The sequence below is a fragment of the Budorcas taxicolor genome, chromosome 2 (assembly GCF_023091745.1).
Source record: "Budorcas taxicolor isolate Tak-1 chromosome 2, Takin1.1, whole genome shotgun sequence".
Classification (NCBI taxonomy): Eukaryota; Metazoa; Chordata; class Mammalia; order Artiodactyla; family Bovidae; genus Budorcas; species Budorcas taxicolor.
Genome location: NC_068911.1, coordinates 159,826,478 through 159,845,227, shown reverse-complemented (window position 1 = coordinate 159,845,227; position 18,750 = coordinate 159,826,478). Strand labels below are relative to the sequence as shown.

The window sequence follows — 18,750 nt, the reverse complement described above, 5'->3', positions numbered from 1 at the left end:
TGTATTTGTAAGGGCAACTTTGTTCAATTTTTTAGATGGGGTGCTGTAATTATATTAGGTTTTAATGCTTCTGCTTCCTCATTACAGATATAGTAACCCTATATTAGAGTGTCCCAGTGCTGAACCTCCTTAGAGGTTGTCAAGGCAGTGTAGAGACTCGGCTTATATAACTCAGTTCAGGCACAGGGTATGAGCTTTCTCTGTGAGATGCTACAGTACATACTGCTGTAAGTTTCCTTTCTAAATTCTGCAATATGAATACAGAGAACATCCCTAAAATAAACAATATCAACAACATGAAAAGATGGGTCCTGACCACCCAGTAAGGGACTGTGACAAGCCTTTCCCATCACACCCGAGGCCCATTTTCAACAAGCAAGTTCCTTTGTGCGTTAAAATGAAAATGCCATTCTTTTCAACTAAGTGTGCACTTAATCCTCTACAATGCAAAAGCAACATATGATTTTGTGTCTGGCATTTTCAAAGAGAATAAAAAGAGTTTCTCAAAAGAAGGAAAGAAAAACCCTGAATGTGGGCATTTGTTCTTTCCAGGCGACTGTTATTAACCCCAAGGAATGTTGCCCTGAATACAGACGCCATATATTATTTTTAGGGCCCTTAGAGGAGATGCCTCAGCCCCTTTCTTTCAGCTTCTGGTTTGTCAAAAAGTAAAGAAAAAGCAAAATCAGAATTTTAAGAAGTTTTGCTGCTTTTAATGTTTATGTTTTGAAATTACTGCTGTATATTTAATGTTTTCACTTGTCTGTGACTATGGTCACAGTATATACTGTGACTCACTAGACGATAGCATCAACATCCTAAATATAAAGTACCAGCCAAATACCCAGCCCTGCCTTTACTTACCTGCTTTCACTCCACCCCCACTGGTGAATTTCCACCATAACTCACCAGATTATCTAGGAAGAATAAGATCTATACCTCTCTCAACTCACCCAGAGTAAAAAAGCCAAGTTTTACATTAAACTATTCATACTGTAAAAAGACCTCTAACTTGGTGTTATTTGTGGTTTCATACAATATTTTCCAGGAGGTTAAATTCCAAACTGCTTATAGCATTCAAGTCTATTTTCCACAGGCACAGTTACTATCATGTAGACTCCATTGCCATTATGGCCAGGTTTTCTAGGATTTTCTCACTGCTTTATCATTGTTTTTTAAATTATTTGGCACATTCGTATGAATTTTAAGACAACGATAACTAATAAAGGGTGTGCTCTACAATATGTTGCATTTCTTAGAATTCAGCACGTAGACGTTCAGAGTCCTTAAGGAGGGCAGTATGGGGTGGGGGTGAAGAGCACAGTTTTGGAGACAAGGTGTCTTGGATTTTAATCTAGACTATGGAGAAGGCAATGGCACCCCACTCCAGTACTCTTGCCTGGGAAATCCCATGGACAGAGGAGCCTGGTAGGCTGCAGTCCATGGGGTCGCAAAGAGTCAGACACGACTGAGTGACTTCACTTTCTCTTTTCACCTTCATGCATTGGAGAAGGAAATGGCAACCCACTCCAGTATTCTTGCCTGGAGAATCCCAGGGATGGTGGAGCCTGGTGGGCTGCCATCTATGGCGTCACACAGAGTCGGACACAACTGAAGCGACTTAGCAGCATGCCACAAACTGGCTGCATGACATTTACTTGTCAATAAATAAATGTCATTTATTTCCCTGGGCCTGAGTTTTCTTCCCTGTAATATTCTAATGACAGCAGCACACACACACAGCCTGGGTGGGAACATTCAGTCATAAACCATTTAGCATGGGATCTGATGCATGTTGAGCTCCGCTGGTGGCTCAGATGGTAAGGAGCCCAGCCGCAAGGCAGGAGACCTGGGTTTGATCCCTGGATTTGGATTGGAAAGATGCTCCTGAGAAGGGAATGGCTATCCACTCCAGTATTCTTGCCTGGAGAATCCCAAGGACAGAGGAGCCTGGCAGTCTACAGTCCATGGGGTCCCAAAGAGTCAGACACAACTGATTAAAACTTTCACTTCTCATGCATGATAAAGCATCCACTTGGTGTTATCGGTCGTCATTTTTCCTTCAGTTTAGTTCAGTTCAGTCGCTCAGTCTTGTCTGACTCTTTGCAACCCCATGAATCGCAGCACGCCAGGCCTCCCTGTCCATCACCAACTCCCGGAGTTTACTCAAACTCATGTCCATCGAGTCCGTGATGCCATCCAGCCATCTCATCCTGGGTCGTCCCCTTCTCCTCCTGCCCCCAATCCCTCCCAGCATCAGAGTCTTTTCCAATGAGTCAACTCTTCACATGAGGTGGCCAAAGTACTGGAGTTTCAGCTTTAGCATCAGTCCTTCCAATGAACACCCAGGACTGATCTCCTTTAGAATGGACTGATTGCTTAGAGCTATTATTTCTTGTCCTTTGTGGAATGATTGCAGGGAGACTGAATGAAGATTTAGGGGGAAAAGCTGTCCTAAGAGATGTGAATGTAACCAAGAATAAAAAAATGTCAACCTTTAGGGCTGCAGTTCTCAAAGTGAGATTCTCACATCAGTATCATTGAGCTCATCTGGGCACTTATTAGAATATGCAAATTGCTGCCCCTACTGACTCAGAGACTCAGGGTTCTAACAAGCCTGAGAGACAGTCATGATGTATTCAGGTCACAGCTGCATCTTTCCAGTGGTGCTTCTTAGCTTGGGCGAATATTGGAATCATCTGGAGGGTTTAAAAAATTAGTGATGCTTGGATTTCGCTCACACAAATTCCTTTTTAATAATCTAGATGGAGTACTGGCAGTAGTACTTTTTTTTTTTTTTTTAAGTAATTAGTACAAGTTTATTGTGCACATGCCAAAAGGCTCTGCAAACCAAGAGCATTCAAACTAACATGTAGAATGAGGCTCAGGGGTATATTGTTCTGAAGTAGCTTATTAGTGAAAAAGCAGTGGTGGTTTATTCTTCACAGTAGTACTTAAAAAAAAAAAATTGGACTACAGTTCCTTTACAACAAAGTAAATCAGCTATATGTATACATGTATCCCCTACCTCTTGGACTTCTCACCCCATCACCCATCCCACCCACCTAGGTCATCACAGGGCACCAAGCTGAGCTCCTTGAGCTATATAGCAGGTTCCCACTAGCTATCTGTTTTACGCATGGCAGTATATATACCTTAATACGTCAATCCCAGTCTCCCAATTCATTGCCTCCCTGCCCCGTGCTCACATTTCCCTTATGTCTGCATGCCTGTTCCTTGCCTGCAGATAGGTTCATCTGTGCCATGTTTCTAGATTCCACAGCAGTATTTTTGAAAAGCTCTGCAGATGGATTTATTGTACAGTCAAGCTTGAGGTCACTGCCCAGGCCACATCCTTTACCAATTAAACCGCTATTTCTGGGATGGGGCCCAGATACCTGAATGTTTATAACTCTCCTGGATAATTTCAACATGCACTCAAGGCTGAAAATCACTGCTGCCTCAGTGCCTCTAGCCATCCTGAAATCATGTCTCCTTTGGTAGCAGACACTCTGGAAACCCAGCTGGCTGCAGTGTAGATGGCTGAATTAAAGCAATGTTAAGCTGAGTGTGAGGAACCCACCAGGACCTCTCCCCATGCCACCTGTGGCCAGCACCTAGTAAGAAATGGCCCAAAGATGGCAAATCCCAACGGTCACTGCCTCAGCCAGATTTCACTATTTCCTACCTTTGCTTCCTCTGAAATCCCATTCAATCATTCATTTAGTCACTCAACAAAAAGTTTTGGAGAAGTTTGCCTGCCCCATATAGTGAACAAGACAAAGTCTTGCCTTCACAAAGCTGACATTGGATGGCTGAACATTCTTGCTAACATTCCAATGTGGTGTCAGAAGCCCATCCAAATTGCAGAAGGCACTGGTTCATAAGCATTTGAACCCTTTATACAGGTGGTGATTCCAATTTCAGGTGAGCCTGGGCCCCCAGCAGACTTGGATGCCTGCCCCCGAATCCCAGGGCTTCCTGGGGTACCAGGCCCAAGAGGACCGGAAGGAACCATGGGGCTTCCTGGCATGAGAGGCCCACCAGGACCAGGTATGAACCTCACTCTGATTTCTGACATTGAAGATTGCTGAAATGAAAATCTGGGTGTTTGCTATGTAGGTTTTTGTATGGAGCCTAAACAACTCTTGGGAATCAAGCATGAAAATCTCCTTCCCCTTTAACATTTTTTCTACAGTTATCCAGAGGTTTAATCGTGTAGTAGGGGGATCTATGGGCTTCCCAGGTGGACCCAGTGGTAAAGAACCCACCGGCCAATTCAGGAGACATAAGAAACCAGGGTTCTATCCCTGGGTCAGAAAGAGCCCCTGGAGGAGGGCATGGAAACCCACTCTACTATTCTTGCCTGAGAATTCCATGGACAGAGGAGCCTGGTGGGCTACAGTCCATGCTGCTGCTGCTGCTGCTGCTGCGTTGCTTCAGTCATGTCCAACTCTGTGCGACCCCATAGACGGCAGCCCACCAGGCTCCTCCATCCGTGGGATTTTCCAGGCAAGGGTCCTGGAGTGGGGTGCCATTGCCTTCTCCAGCTACAGTCCATAGGGTCACAAAGAGTCAGCCATGACTGTAGCGACTTAGCATGCATGCATGCAATGGGGTCTACAATATCCCTTCTATTTTTAGGGGAATACCTATTTTAACTTTTATCCTTGGGTGGCTTTTGGACATAAGGTTCCCCCCCCCCCCCCGCAAGAAATAATTATCTTCCTAAACTATTTATTCATTTGGCTGTCTCAGGTCTTAGTTGTGGCATGCAGGCCTAGTTGCTCCATAGCATGTGGGATATTAGTTTCCCAGCCAGGGGCCAGGGACTAAACCCATGTCCCATGCATTGCAAGGTGAACTCTTAACCACGGGACCACCATGGAAGTCCCTGGACATGAAGCTTTGAAATCTCTTAGCATCACTGAGTAAATGCTCTACGAGTAGTCATTATTAGGTGTTGATTTGATCTTGAATTAAAAACTGTTGAATCGGGGCTCAGTGGAGCAGAAACAGCCTATAAGAAGGAAGGAGGAGGTGTATTTCTTGGAAGAGGAAGAGGAAAGAGGGGGAGGGTCACTCTAAATTCTGGCAAAGATGGCCTTATTCACCTAATGGACGTGGGCATTGCTCGGTCATTGTCAGGAGGGCAGGATTCTTAAGTATTTAAACCAAACCATCAGTTCCTAACACTGTGTGAGAGGTGGTGACCAAAACCATCCTGTGAAAAAGAAATGCAAGAAGGCAGAGTGGTTGTCTGAGGAAGCCTTACAAGTAGCTGAGAAAAGAAGAGAAGTAGAAAGGCAAAGGATAAAGGGAAAAATACACCCAGCTGAATGCAGAGTTCCAGAGACTAGCAAGGAGAAATAAGAAAGCCTTCTTAATGAACAAAGCAAAGAAATAGAGGAAAACAATAGAAAGGGAAAGACTAGAGATCTCTTCAAGAAAATTGGAGATACCAAGGGACGGTTTCACACAAAGATGGGCACAATAAAAGACAGAAATGATATGGACCTAACTGAAGCAGATGATATTAAGAAGAGCTGGCAAGAATACACAGAAGAACTGTACAAAAAAGATCTTAATGACCCAGATAACCATGATGGTGTGATCACTCACCTAATGCCAGACATCCTGGACTGTGAAGTCCAGTGGCCTCAGGAAGCATTACTATGAACAAAGCTGATGGAGGAGATGGAATTCCACTAAGCTATTTCAAATCTTAAAAGATGATGCTGTTAAAGTGCTGCATTCGATATGCCAGCAAATTTGGAAATTTGGAACCCTTATGGGTTTGGGTCATCTTTCCTTTTCTGAAGGAGATTCTTTCAGCAGGGTGAGCGGGACATTAAGGAAGACCCTGAGTTTGGTTGTGAAGGATCAACTGCCCCACAGAAGTACCACCTCCACTTAAACCACCTCGAGTTTGGTTGTGAAGGATCAAACTGCCCCACAGAAGTACCACCTCCGCTTAAAATAATATGGTTTTCTTCCTGTTTTCCATCAAGACCTCTTTCATTTCTGAGCTGATCTTGTAGCTAACTGCTGCAGCTGAGATCTACAGAAGAAAAAATGAACTTCTGGCTCCTTCCTGCCCGATCTGAGTGGGTAATGGCCACACCAAGTAAAACTTGTATCTGTTAAGAACCCTGGATAACAGAAGGTCTAATGCTTTTCTCCTCATGCGTCTCATTCATCTCTACAATAATCCTTCCCAAGTGGCCCTCGAAGGCTGAGGCTTCCTGTGATGAACTCAAAAGTGGTTTCCGTTCTGGATTGAACTGTTACTGTCACAGTGATATTCCCTACATCCTGTTTGGGAGTGTTTATCTTCAACACCTGACCCTCTCAGAGGAGGGACTCCATCTGACAGCGCTGGGCTTTCAGATGTAGGTCTGTTCCTGGCACAATGGTAACGAATCTGCCTGCCGATGTAGGAGACGTAGGTTCAATCCCTGTGTCAGGAAGATCTCCTGGAGAAGGAAATGGCAACCCACTCCAGTATCCTTGCCTGGGAAATTCCATAGACAGAGGAGCCTGGTGGACTGCAGTCCATGGGGTTGCAGAGTCAGACTCCACTGAGCACACGTTTGTTTTTCTGTTCCTGCGAACAAGTTCCAGATGAAAAGCTCTGGGCCTACATGTCAAGTTAACAGAAGCTTTCCTTCCAGGGGCTCGGAAAACGTCATCCGCTTACAATTTCCATTTGTCTTCCTCGAAAGGGAGCAAAGCCCATATCGTAACATCTGGTTGGGGGACTCTTTTCCAGATGGCCCATGGGCTTGCTGCATGTGGGGACTTGGGAAGAAACGTCTCCTGCCTTCTCTGCGATACACCTGTTTGTTTGCTGGCCCATTAACCTTGGGTAGCCCTTTCCCGAATCACCCTGTGGCCATGTGTTGGAATCATGTCTTTGGATAGGAAAGAAAAGAATGTTCTGAGCTCACCACAGGGCCCTAGGTTCCTTCCAAACTATCAGATATTCTCTTTGAAGCTGGTGGAAAGAGAGCAGGGCCATCTGGGAAGAGGCGTCTGCCTAGTTAGACAGGGAGGGGCATCCCTCCCCTCACTAGGGAGGAGGAGAGGGGTTCCTTTCTCACTCACTGAGTGATGACCATGTAAGAACACAGCCCAGGCGTGCAGCACGTTCCAGGAGAATTTATGATCCAAGAGGTAAGGGAGTGACATGACAGCACCCCAAAAGCCAGGAGCACCTCTGATGCCCATATCGAATGCACTGCAACCAACATTGGTTATGGGGGCTGCTGGTTGTGGGACAGAAAGAGGAGGTTTGTGGAGGTCACTCAGGCAGGGGATGCAAAATGTAAAGGTTTGGGGGGCACACATTTCAGATGGCTCTAAGTGGGGGGCTGTGTGAGAGGGGAGTCGAGTGAGAGGTCTGGTCCCCTGAGTGCTGCAGCCCCTCCTCCATTCCCTCAGGGGGCTCCCGCTGCCTCAAAGAACACAGCCCAGCATGGAAAAGTGGGGCAGTTCCTTGAGTGAAGCCTCTTTGAGGCAATGATTGGTTTTAGGCTGATTTATGGCAGAAAGAGAGAGAGATTGCCAGAGAAGGACAATGGTCGAGGAAGGGAGAGAGATTAGACACTGGAAACGTCGAGGGGCTAGTAATTCAGATAATTACGGTAAGGGCTGCAAGCTCTCCCACCGGCAGGGACCAAATCTGCTTCCCAGACCAAAACAGATCACTGCTGATGAATTAATACCTTGGCCAAAATAAACCAAACACTTAAAGAAAGAACTGCTCAAGTCTCAGGATGACAGCTAGCTCCCGGGGCCCCAGGGAGCACTCCTGAGCCCTGTGGCTTGTGCCGAGCGCGGGACTGGTGACACCTGGCACAGCCTGAGCACTTGGCCTGCTGGGTCCATGTCCTCTGCACATGTGACCCTCACTGTGGCCTCTCTGAGCCTCCATCTCCCCACGTGGTAGCACCTAGTCGTGTGGCTGTGTATAGACTGAATCAGATAATTTTACATAAAAAGATTACCCTGCTTCCTAGTGCCTTGAACCCTCAACAAAGAGCTGGTCTTTAAAAGTTGCTTCTCTTGCTTTAAATTTAACCTGACTTTCTCTCAGATGAATGCTGTTCAGTTGTATTCATTCCTCCATTCAGGCTTCTAAAGCATCATTATTAAGGAAAATATTTAATGACAAAAGCCATAGATGTTCAGTGTAGAAAACAAAAAGAAAAACCCAACCAGGTCCAAATACAAGACTGTGAAGAAAATATGAAAATGCTTCACTCAACACCTTGCTGGTCTGGCTTCAGATCCTAGCTCTGCCCATTCCAGGCTCATTGGCCTTAATTGGTTAAGTTTCTTGACCTCTTGGAGTCTAAATTATCCCAACTGCCAAGTAGAGGCGGAGAAGGCAGTCGCAACCCACTGCAGTACTCTTGCCTGGAAAATCCCATGGACGGAGGAGCCTGGTAGGTTGCAGTCCATGGGGTCACGAAGAGTCGGACACGACTGTAGCGACTTAGCAGCAGCAGCAGCAGCAGTAGCAGCAGCCAAGTAGAGGTGGTATAATCCCAGCTTCACATACCTGCAGAATGAATGAACTAATGCAGGTGTGTCCAGATGGGAGGCCCAGGCTGCCAAGTGGAATTCAGGAAGTAAATGCTAGCCTAGCAGGTGTCACGTCATTGTCACCATTGCTGTTGTGAACTTTCCTGCAGGGTGCAAAGGAGAGCCTGGGCTGGATGGCAGGAGAGGTGAGGATGGCCTCCCAGGGTCCCCTGGGCCTCCGGGACATAAAGGGGACATGGGAGAAGCAGGCTGTCCAGGAGCACCAGGTAAAGGGTTTCCATTTCTCTTCTTTTCTCTGGCCCAGTGAATCTGAGAACTGTGTACAAGGTCCCTGGCCTCTCAAGCGTTTGCCTTAGATACCAACTCACCAGGCTTTAGGGAGACAAAGCAACAGGAGCAGGAAAGAATGGACTCCCCATGTTCTAAGTGATACTTGACTATCATAAAAACGGGTCAAGGCCTTATGTCCATTACTCTTCCAAAGCACTATTCATTATCATAAAAGGCTCAGCCATTTCTGCTGTTCACTTTCCCAATATGAGCCTGGCATGGCTGTACCACTGAGAGGCTGTACTGAAGATCTTAGGGCCAGCAGGGGTGGTCTTACATCTATAACTGGCTGAATCACTTGCCTCTGGTTTTCTGAGTTCATTCCTCTTATCATACAGCCATCAATACATTTTGTTGTTCAGTTGCTCAGTTGTGTCTGACTCTTTGCCGACCCCATGGACTACAGCATACCAGACTTCCCTGTCCTTCACTGTCTCCTGGAATTTGCTCAGACTCATGTCCATTGAATCGATGATGCCACTTAGTGGGCCTTCAGTGAAGGCAGATAAGACCCTTTAGAATATAAATCTGAAACGTAACTCATCAAGCAATATGTTAGGGCCTGAAGACTCCCAGATACAATCTCCTCTGTGGAGACTATTTGGCAGTACCAGGTTAGTAATGAGAAGCAGGTGAAGGGGTGTGGGGAAGCTGGGATGATGAGGAAGGGGCCTCAGTCTGAAAGCAGAGATTGGCTTCTGCTATGTGGAAATTGTGGCCATGTAGGAGTGTGGGCCCTCTGTTCCTTATACCCTGCTTTTCTAGTCTGAAATCTTAACTAATCAAATCTTTATAAGTCAAACAAAACACATGAGCAGGCCTGATGCAGCCCACAAGCTACCAGGTTGTAGCCTCTGGTTTACAGCATAGATGAGAAGAGCTGCCAGTCTTCCAGAAACAAAAGCTTTTAACAAACACCTTTTTTAAAGGTGTCAAAGTCTAACTCCACCCTCTGCTTTTGGCAATTAGAAGTAGCCACTGACCTTCTTCAGTAGGTCACCCCCTTAGAGAGGCCAAAGGAGATGTCCCTGCTCATATTCTGCATAGCTGTTCATTTCCCACCAGCCAGTCAGAGATCTAGAATTTGGGCTTCCTCCACCTCCCTTTCTTTTAAAATAAAAGATTCAAAGCCAAACATATGGGCCTCCCTGGTGGCTCAGCAGTAAAGAATCCGCCCGGCAATGCAGGAGACCCAGATTCAATCCCTGGGTTGGAAAGATCCCTTGGAGTAGGAAATGGCAACCCACTCCAGCATTCTTTGTTGGGAAATCCCATGGACAGAGGAGCCTGATGGGCTATACAGTCCCTGGGTTGCAAAGAGTCAGACACGACTTGGCGACTAACCAATAATCACAATGGATTCTAAACCCTTGTCCTTCTTAGAATGGAACTGACAATATGAGAGAACCATGGAACGAGTCTGGGAGGTATAAGACAGACCAATATTTTGAGAGTCACCTTTTCAGATAGCAGACTCCTAATCTCGTTGGAAAAGTCTGGGAGGTCCCACACTGGCTGTCATTACCCCATCGTTCTTCTCAGCACTTATCGTTTATTAAGTATTTCATAGTTTACCTTTTCATTATGTTTATTGCTTGTCATTTCTCCTCTTCAAGTAGAATGTAAGCTGTAGGAGGGCAGGTATTTTCAGCTGTTTCTGTGCTGATGTAACCCAAGCAGCTAGAAGTTGCTAAACCGTGTTCTTGTTGAATGAGTTGTTGGGGTGCATTGCAGTTGTGTGAGGGGAACATTCCTCTCTGTTCTCTGAGTACTTAGCATAGCACCAGACAGAGGTACTTGGAAATATCTGTTAAACTTAACTCCCTAAACCACCTTTCTTTATGTTTCTTTATTCTTCCAGGCCCTCCTGGGCCCATAGGGGACCCTGGGCCTGTAGGGTTTGGCCCTGGATACCTCAGTGGCTTCCTCCTGGTTCTCCACAGTCAGACGGATGGAGAACCCACCTGCCCCATGGGCATGCCCAGGCTCTGGACTGGATATAGTCTGCTATACCTGGAAGGACAGGAGAAAGCTCACAATCAAGACCTAGGTACGTAGACGGCACATGATTACCCAGGTTCATTGCTTATGAGCAAAACTTTTGGGTTAGTTTCATGGATTCATCAATATCTTAAATGATCACTCATCTTCTATGAAATGTTTTTTTCTTTTTCAACTACCATGCTAATTCTCAACTAATTCTGTTACATCTATGACCCTGTGAGGTGCCAAGAAAGCTCATTCTAGCTATATCATTATTATATTTTTATTTCTAATTTTAAGTACTAATTATTATAAAATTTTAAATAATTATGAAAATTTTATAAATATTTTAAATTATAATTATTATAAAATAAAATTATAAAATAATTATTTTATAATTTAGGTTACTTTTAATTTTTAATAATTATTATAATCTGACTACATATTAATAGTTTAAAAATAATTCTTCCTCAGTAAGTATAACTCTGATAGAAAATGCAATTTTTATTTCCCAATGTAAATGATTTAATCAGGATATGGTTGGTTCCTGGAGATGCTGCCTAAGTCCCTGAGTCGATAAGATCCTCTGGAGAAGGAAATGGCAACCCACTCCAGTATTCTTTTGGAATTCATTGTCAAATGAAATACATTTGACACATAACATGATGTAAGTTTAAGGTGTACAAGGTGTTGATCTGATCCATATATATATATATAGTAATGACTTCATTGTATTGATTGTTGGCACCTCCATCATGTCACATAGTTATAATTTCTTTTTTGTGGTGGGAATGATTACCATCTAATCTTCATGAATTTGATGATTATGCTACAATATTGTTGGCTATATTCATTCCACTGTTTATTGGATCACTAGGACTTATGTATCTACTAGTTGCAAATTTATACTCTTTAACAACTTTAATTTGAGAAAAGTAAAGTTTACTTTACTTTACTTACTCAGAACTTTACTTTGAGCATCATTCCTTAGCACTGTTTGTCAATTTCCAATAGTGGATTTGTAAGCCTCAAGAACTGATTTCTAAGTTGAGGGTGGAGTCCCCAGGTGCTGACACTTATGATCCCCCTAAGATAGTGGTGGTTGCAGTGGTGGGTGCAGGAGCGCGGTGCCCACAGGATCAGCTGGTGGTGAGGTGTGTCCTGTCACTGGGCATGACCCCCACTATCAGTAAGGGTGATAAAAGCATGCAGGCCTGAGGGGGCACCTACTTTCTCGTGTACCACCAGTGTCTCCTCCCCTGCCCTGCTCTAGCCAGAGTCACCCCACTGTGGCTGCACTCTGCCGACCTCTTGGAATAAAATCCAAACTCCTTAATGAGATGGACAAAGCCTGCATCCTTTGGTCTGCTTTATTGGGTGTAAAAACATTAATCCTACAGAAAAACCACAAGGAACTTTTTGGCCAACTCAGTACTAGACCAACGCTACAGATAGACCCAGGCCTGCTCTCTGAGCCTTCCCCAGGGCTGAACTCTGAGTCCTTTGAGCTCCGTGCTCCCTAATTACCTCTGACCCTCTTTGCTGCTATATAAACAGGCCTTTCCATTGAACCATCACCACTGTCTCCAAACCTGGCCAAACCTTGTTTGGAACTCAGGTTCTGGCTTCCAGTCACTTCTTGCAGCCATCCGGCTTGGGTGCCTGGGAGCTCCCACTTCTCAAGGCTTGTCTTGCTGTATTCCCACGGCCCCTTGGCTCCTCCAGCTCCCTACCCCTACCAAGCCGGGCCAGCAGCTTCCTGAAAATTCCTGAAGCTCTTCGAGAAGACGTATGCTCACGTCTCTCGAGCATCCTGGCCTGTTGCTGGACTCAGGAGAGCAATCCAGGAAAAAAAAGCAGCCTGATGCGTGAGACCCGAGAGGCCGCCAAACTGGTCAGGTGCCCACAGCAACAGGCTTTGGCCAGGAACCCCCCACCCCCGCCCCGCGACCCCATCCCCTGCCCCCTGCCAATGCCAGATGAGTGTCTGCAGAGGGCCTGGGTAGGGAAGCTCATCCCAGAGCAGAGCACTCAGCCTCCACGTGGTCTCCCCTGCCCAGGTCTGGCGGGCTCCTGCCTCCCCATCTTTAGCACGCTGCCCTTCGCCTACTGCAACATCCACCAGGTGTGCCACTATGCCCGGAGGAATGACAGGTCCTACTGGCTAGCAAGCACCGCGCCTCTGCCCATGACGCCCCTCTCGGAGGACGAGATCCGCCCGTACATCAGCCGCTGTGCCGTGTGCGAGGCCCCCGCCCAGGCCGTGGCGGTGCACAGCCAAGACCAGTCCATCCCCCCGTGTCCACGGGCCTGGAGGAGCCTCTGGATAGGGTACTCCTTCCTCATGGTGAGCCCCTGCGCCTCCGCCATCCCTTAGACCCCCTCTGTACCCCTTCCATCTGGATTGGATGGTAATTTGAGAATCCAGGGTCAATGGGCAACAGTTTGGCATGAGGGTCATGAAGGCCACCCAAAACTATAGCCTGCTGAGACACAAGGCCACCCTTCTGCTTATTGTGGATGAATTTTTGTATTACTTGGGTAGAATTTAGAGGATGGATTTGCATCAGTCCGCAGTGAAAGGGGCTTCCCTGGTAGCTCAGACAGTAAAGCATCTGCCTACAATGCGGGAGACCTGGGTTCGATCCCTGGGACAGGAAGATCCCCTGGAGAAGGAAATGGCACCCCACTCCAGAACTCTTGCTTGGAAAATCCCATGGACTGAGGAGCCTGGTAGGCTACAGTCCATGGGGTTGCAAAGAGTCATGAGTGACTTCACTTTCACTTTTCAGTGAAAGGGGTTTCTTTTTGTCTGTGCACCCATCTCCTTCCCCATGTACCCTTTCCTTTGTTGTTCTTACGGAGTCGTTGTGTCCTGTCCGACTCTTTGTGACCCCATAGACTGCAGCCCGCCAGGCTCCTCTGTCCGCGGGATTCCCCAGGCAAGAATACTGGAGCGGGCTGCCATTCCTTTCTCCAGGGGGTCTTGCTGACCCGAGGATCTCCTGCAATGGCAGGCAGGTTCTTTACCACTGAGCCACCAGGGAAGCCCATCCTTTCCTCTTCGCTCAGTTGTGTCTGACTCTTTGCAACCCCATGGACTGTAGACTGCCAGGCTACCCTGCTCCATGGGATTTTCTAGGCAAGAATATTGGAGTGGGTTGCCATTTCCTCCTCCAGGGGATCTTCTCAGCCCAGGGATTGAACCCGTGTCTCCTGGCATTGCAGGCAGATTCTTTACCACTGAGCCACCTTTCCTTAGCAGATCATAGTCTCTTCTTCCTGGGATGATTTTTAGGAAAAATGTAAAGTCAGGCCCAGACCTGGGTGTGTCACTGATTGGGTCTGGGTTTGTCTGCGCATGTCTGAGCCCTAATTCTCTCCTGTTGTCTGGGTAGCACACAGGCGCTGGGGACCAAGGAGGCGGGCAGGCCCTCATGTCCCCAGGCAGCTGCCTAGAGGATTTCAGAGCTGCACCGTTCCTGGAATGCCAAGGCCGGCAGGGAACTTGCCACTTTTTTGCCAACAAGTATAGTTTCTGGCTGACAACGGTGAGACCGGACTTGCAGTTTTCCTCTGCACCATTACCGGACACCTTGAAAGAAAGCCATGCTCAACGCCAGAAAGTCAGCAGGTGCCAAGTCTGTGTGAAGCATAGCTAAGATCCCACCTTTCGCAATCAGGTCGCCAAGAGAAACTTGCCAGGAGGCTGAGACATCCTAGGATGTGCTAAGAGATTCAGTGGTGCTCATCTTAGACTCCTGGTTTAGCTGTTCCTTCTGTTTCGATGTGGTTATTCCCAGAGGACTATATAATTCCTTCCTCTGTTCTGGACAGATTAAGCAAGTGCTACACATATGGATTTGTTTGGACCTACCAATCTAGACGAGACACAGATATTCTTCTTTCATTGAGGATAGTGGGAAACGCTGGCTTTATTTAAAAGTATGCTAATTCAGGGGAAGGCAAATAGATGATAAAGGCCAGATTACAAATGACATTACTGGAAACTTCATTCATTGGTTAATAGCAACTCAAACAATTGAAGTCAATTACTCTATAATACAGTGGGCTTCTGGATGGATGTTACGGGAAAAAAAAAAAGAAAAAATAGGCCAGCAAATGAACTAGGAAGTAGAGATTTCCTACGTTTCAAAATGATTTCCTCTGTAATCTATTTTTCCATGCACTTTAAATAATTGTAAAACCATGACCCAAGGAGATTAAAAAAACAAAAACCCACACAGCCAGCCTTAACAGTTCATTTCAAAGCAGAATGAATCATTATGCCATGAAGGACCATGGTTGCTATATTCCAGAGATGAAACATTAGCATAAAACACATCGCAGATGAACATAAAACATTATGTTCCCTTCTGCATTTTTCAGAGAATAGAAATGCCTACTTTGGCAACCCTTTGGAAAAGTAGCAATTATGGGGCAAAAATATGTTCAATAAGGGATTAAGAGTCTAAAAGCTATTAATGAATATTAAGGCAGTGATTCACAAAAATTGATTCCCCACTGCAGTGAACTTCCAAACAGACCGCTTTGGCCCAGTTGGGGTCCGACTTGTCTTCCGTGCCCGCGTGTGTGTGTGTGTATGTGTTAATGGGCCTGGAGCCACATGGGGCCACGTTCACACAAAGCAGACCCCTTCCCTCCCCTGGGTACGCCTACAGAGCAGCCCCACAGCCCCACAAAGGACACTTTCCCGCCATCCACATAATGGCATCTCATGCAGGGAAATGACAGAGCTATCATTATGCGCTTGGGAGAAAATGAAGGGCCAACTTAATTAAACTAAGGTAAGAAGATTCATTTAAGTCATCGTCACCCCCGGCCCCTGCCAAAGACCTGGCACTTTTAAATGAAACAAAGACAACCTATAGCTTGAATCTTATGTTCTGTTATTGGTTTTTACAGGAGCTTCCTGTTTTTCCTATCCTAAAAACATTCTTGTATTCTATATCAGTATTAGACCAAGGCAGAAGTTTGATATTTGGCTTTTTTTTTTTTAATAAAAGCTTAGAGGTCATGTCATTTTACAATGAGTAGTTTTCTGTCTAGCAAAAGGATACGTCTTCTATTTTGCTAGAATTCTGTGATCTAATCCTGAAAATCAAATGGCTTATTGGAAAAGACTTTTATTAAATTTTCTTTTCTCATGTTAAAAAAATGGTATTTTAGAGAAAACTAAAGAAATTTCCCAGAGAAAGTGACATTCATTTTAGTGCTTAGTTTCAATGCACTTAATAATAATTAAAATGTTGTTTATAAGAAATGCTTTTCTTGCCAAATATTGATTGGGAGTGTGCTCTTATATGCAGAATATATTTCAAATGAATCTTGCTCTGGGCTGCCCCCAGGATGGCAATTTATTTTTAGGCTGCTTCTTGGTAAAAAGAGAAAAATGTACATTTTAAGAGGAAATATTATCTTGATGTACCAGAATATTTCCTAGTTCATTTGACCCTTTATTAATTTTTTAAAACTCTGCTATGGCATGTTAAATATTTGCATACACCTGAAATTTAAGCCAATTTCAACCTTATTTATAATTATAATTTTCTGATTCCAGAAGTTTTTTCATATATTACCTAAATTCAGGCCTTCCAAAAATTCATCTCGTTCATTCATGAAATTGTTCTGAGAACATTTTCTGGGAAGATGAAAGGGTGATTGATGGACCATAAGAAAACATATCTTGTTTGCTATTTTAAACACCTTCATTTTAGTATCAGAATATTATCTTAACAAACTGACCGAATAAATTAAAAAAAAAAAAACAGCCTGAATTAAGTGGACAAGTTCCTCCACAGTGAGTCCAAGGTAGTGTACAAGGCTGATTTCAAAATACTAGTATCACAAGGGCCCCCTCTAAATGCAGTACAAATTCTGCCTGCTGATTTTGAAAAATTATTTTCAATGCTCGAAAAAGCAAGATTATGGAAAAAGTACTATCTTACATTAGAAAACCACATTATTTTTTAGGCCATTAGTTTCTTTATCTGCTTACCCATCAGTGTACTTCTCTCCTTTCTCTCTGAAGGATGAACAAAGCTTTGAAGTTCTCCTAATCCCTTACTGGTGATTATCCTTATTAAAAGCTCCTTCTCCCAAACCCTCTCCCCCAGCGAGTTAGTTGAAATGCTTCTGGGCTGCCCATAGACAGTTGCTATGAGCTGGGGGTCAGGGTGTTTCCTTTCAGGTTCTTATTCTCAATGAGTGGAGCCCATCCATGCTGCCAGCGGAGGGAGGCCTATCCACCATAATCCCTCCTCTCTCAGATTCCCCCAGACCTCAATTTCAGTCTCCACTTCCTGTGGACTGCTACCTTCTTCTCTGACTCACTGCACCTGTCTTAACATAGCCTTTGTCCTTCACCTCTGCTTGTGTAGTAGACATCTCCCAGCTGCCGCCTCCAGTTTCAAATTCTCATCTTCATTTCTCTAAGATGCAAACTTGACTTTGTTACTCTCTGGCTTTTGCTGTTGTTCAGTTGCTCAGTCGCGCCCAACTCTTTGCGACCCCATGGACTGCAGCACACCAGGCTCCCCTGTCCTTCACTATCTCCCGAAGCTTGCTCAAACTCATGTCCATTGAGTCAGCGATGCCATTCAACCATCTCACTCCCTGTCACACCCTTCTCCTCCTGCCCTCAATCTTTCCTAGCATCAGGGTCTTTTCTAATGAGTCAGTTCTTCTCATCAAGTGGCCAAAATATTGGAGTTTCAGCTTCAGCATCAGTCCTTCCAATGAATATTCAGGACGGAGTTCCTTTAGGATTGACTGGTTGGATCTCCTTGCAGTCCAAGGGACTCTCAAGAGTCTTCTCCAACACCACAGTTCAAAGGCATCAATTCTTCGGCGTTCAGTCTTTATGGTCCAACTCACATCCATACATGACTACTGGAAAAACCATAGCTCTCACTATATGGACCTTTGTCAGCAAAGTGATGTCTCTGCTTTTTAATACACAGTCTAGATTTGTCATAGCTTTCCTTCCAAGGAGCAAGTGTCTGTTAATTTCATGGCTGCAGTCACTGTCCACAGTGATAAATGACCCCACTGCCCACAAAGTCTAGATGGCTTCCCACAGGGGGAAAGGGCGGTGGGAACTCTCTGCTCATCACAGAGGCATGTGACTTTGCTCCTGCTCTTTCCATCAGCAATGGCCCTGTCCCACCCCCGTAAGTTTACCTGGCAGACAACAACTTATCTTTAGACTGAATTAGCTGGTAGGGAGGACTGTGTGCATTTCTCCACGACGATTTGGCCTCCGTTCTGCTGCTCCCAGTACGAGTCAGGGATTTGCTCACTCTCTCATGCTTTCCCCACAGCTCCTGTATTGTCTCATCCGTCTGCCTTCATTCTCTTGCTAAAATGTAAGCTCAGAGGGCAGGGACCATGCTTCATTCATTGCTATATGCTCAGGGCTCACATAGAGCTGAGCATGTTATTGACTCTTAATTCTTTCTTCACTGACAATTCAAATAAGCATCATTAGACATTAGATGTTCAGCTCTGGGTATTGGTTCTCATTGACAAAATGGTTACAAGTACAAACCATTTCTCATTTCAGACAATTTTAATGTGACAACCTACCTGCACACCCACAATCTCATCTTACAATTGTTGACAGAAAGCCGACTGATAAACTCTAACCATTACCCACTCCTGAAACGTAGCTTATTTATGTTTAGTCGCTAAATCATGGCCAACTCTTTTGTGACCCCGTGGACTGAGCCTGCCAGCCTCCTCGTCCATGGAATTTCCCAGGCAAGAATGCTGGACTGGGTTGCCAATTCCTTCTCCAGGGGATCCTCCTGACCCAGGAATCAAACCCATGTCTCTTGCATTGGCAGGCAGATTCTTTACCCCAGC

The 18,750-nt window shown here is 45.3% G+C and overlaps 1 protein-coding gene across 1 annotated transcript in view; it reads left to right on the top strand.

Annotated features, from left to right (window-relative positions):
* Positions 1 to 14,525, top strand: part of COL4A4 (collagen type IV alpha 4 chain) — a 131,727-nt gene extending 117,202 nt beyond the window's left edge. The window contains exons 43-47 of the mRNA XM_052663458.1: positions 3,928 to 4,053; positions 8,700 to 8,816; positions 10,742 to 10,930; positions 12,924 to 13,210; positions 14,262 to 14,525. Of these exons, the coding sequence (XP_052519418.1) occupies positions 3,928 to 4,053; positions 8,700 to 8,816; positions 10,742 to 10,930; positions 12,924 to 13,210; positions 14,262 to 14,525 (983 nt within the window). The remainder of the gene's footprint in view (positions 1 to 3,927; positions 4,054 to 8,699; positions 8,817 to 10,741; positions 10,931 to 12,923; positions 13,211 to 14,261) is intronic.
* Positions 14,526 to 18,750: the final 4,225 nt, after the last annotated feature.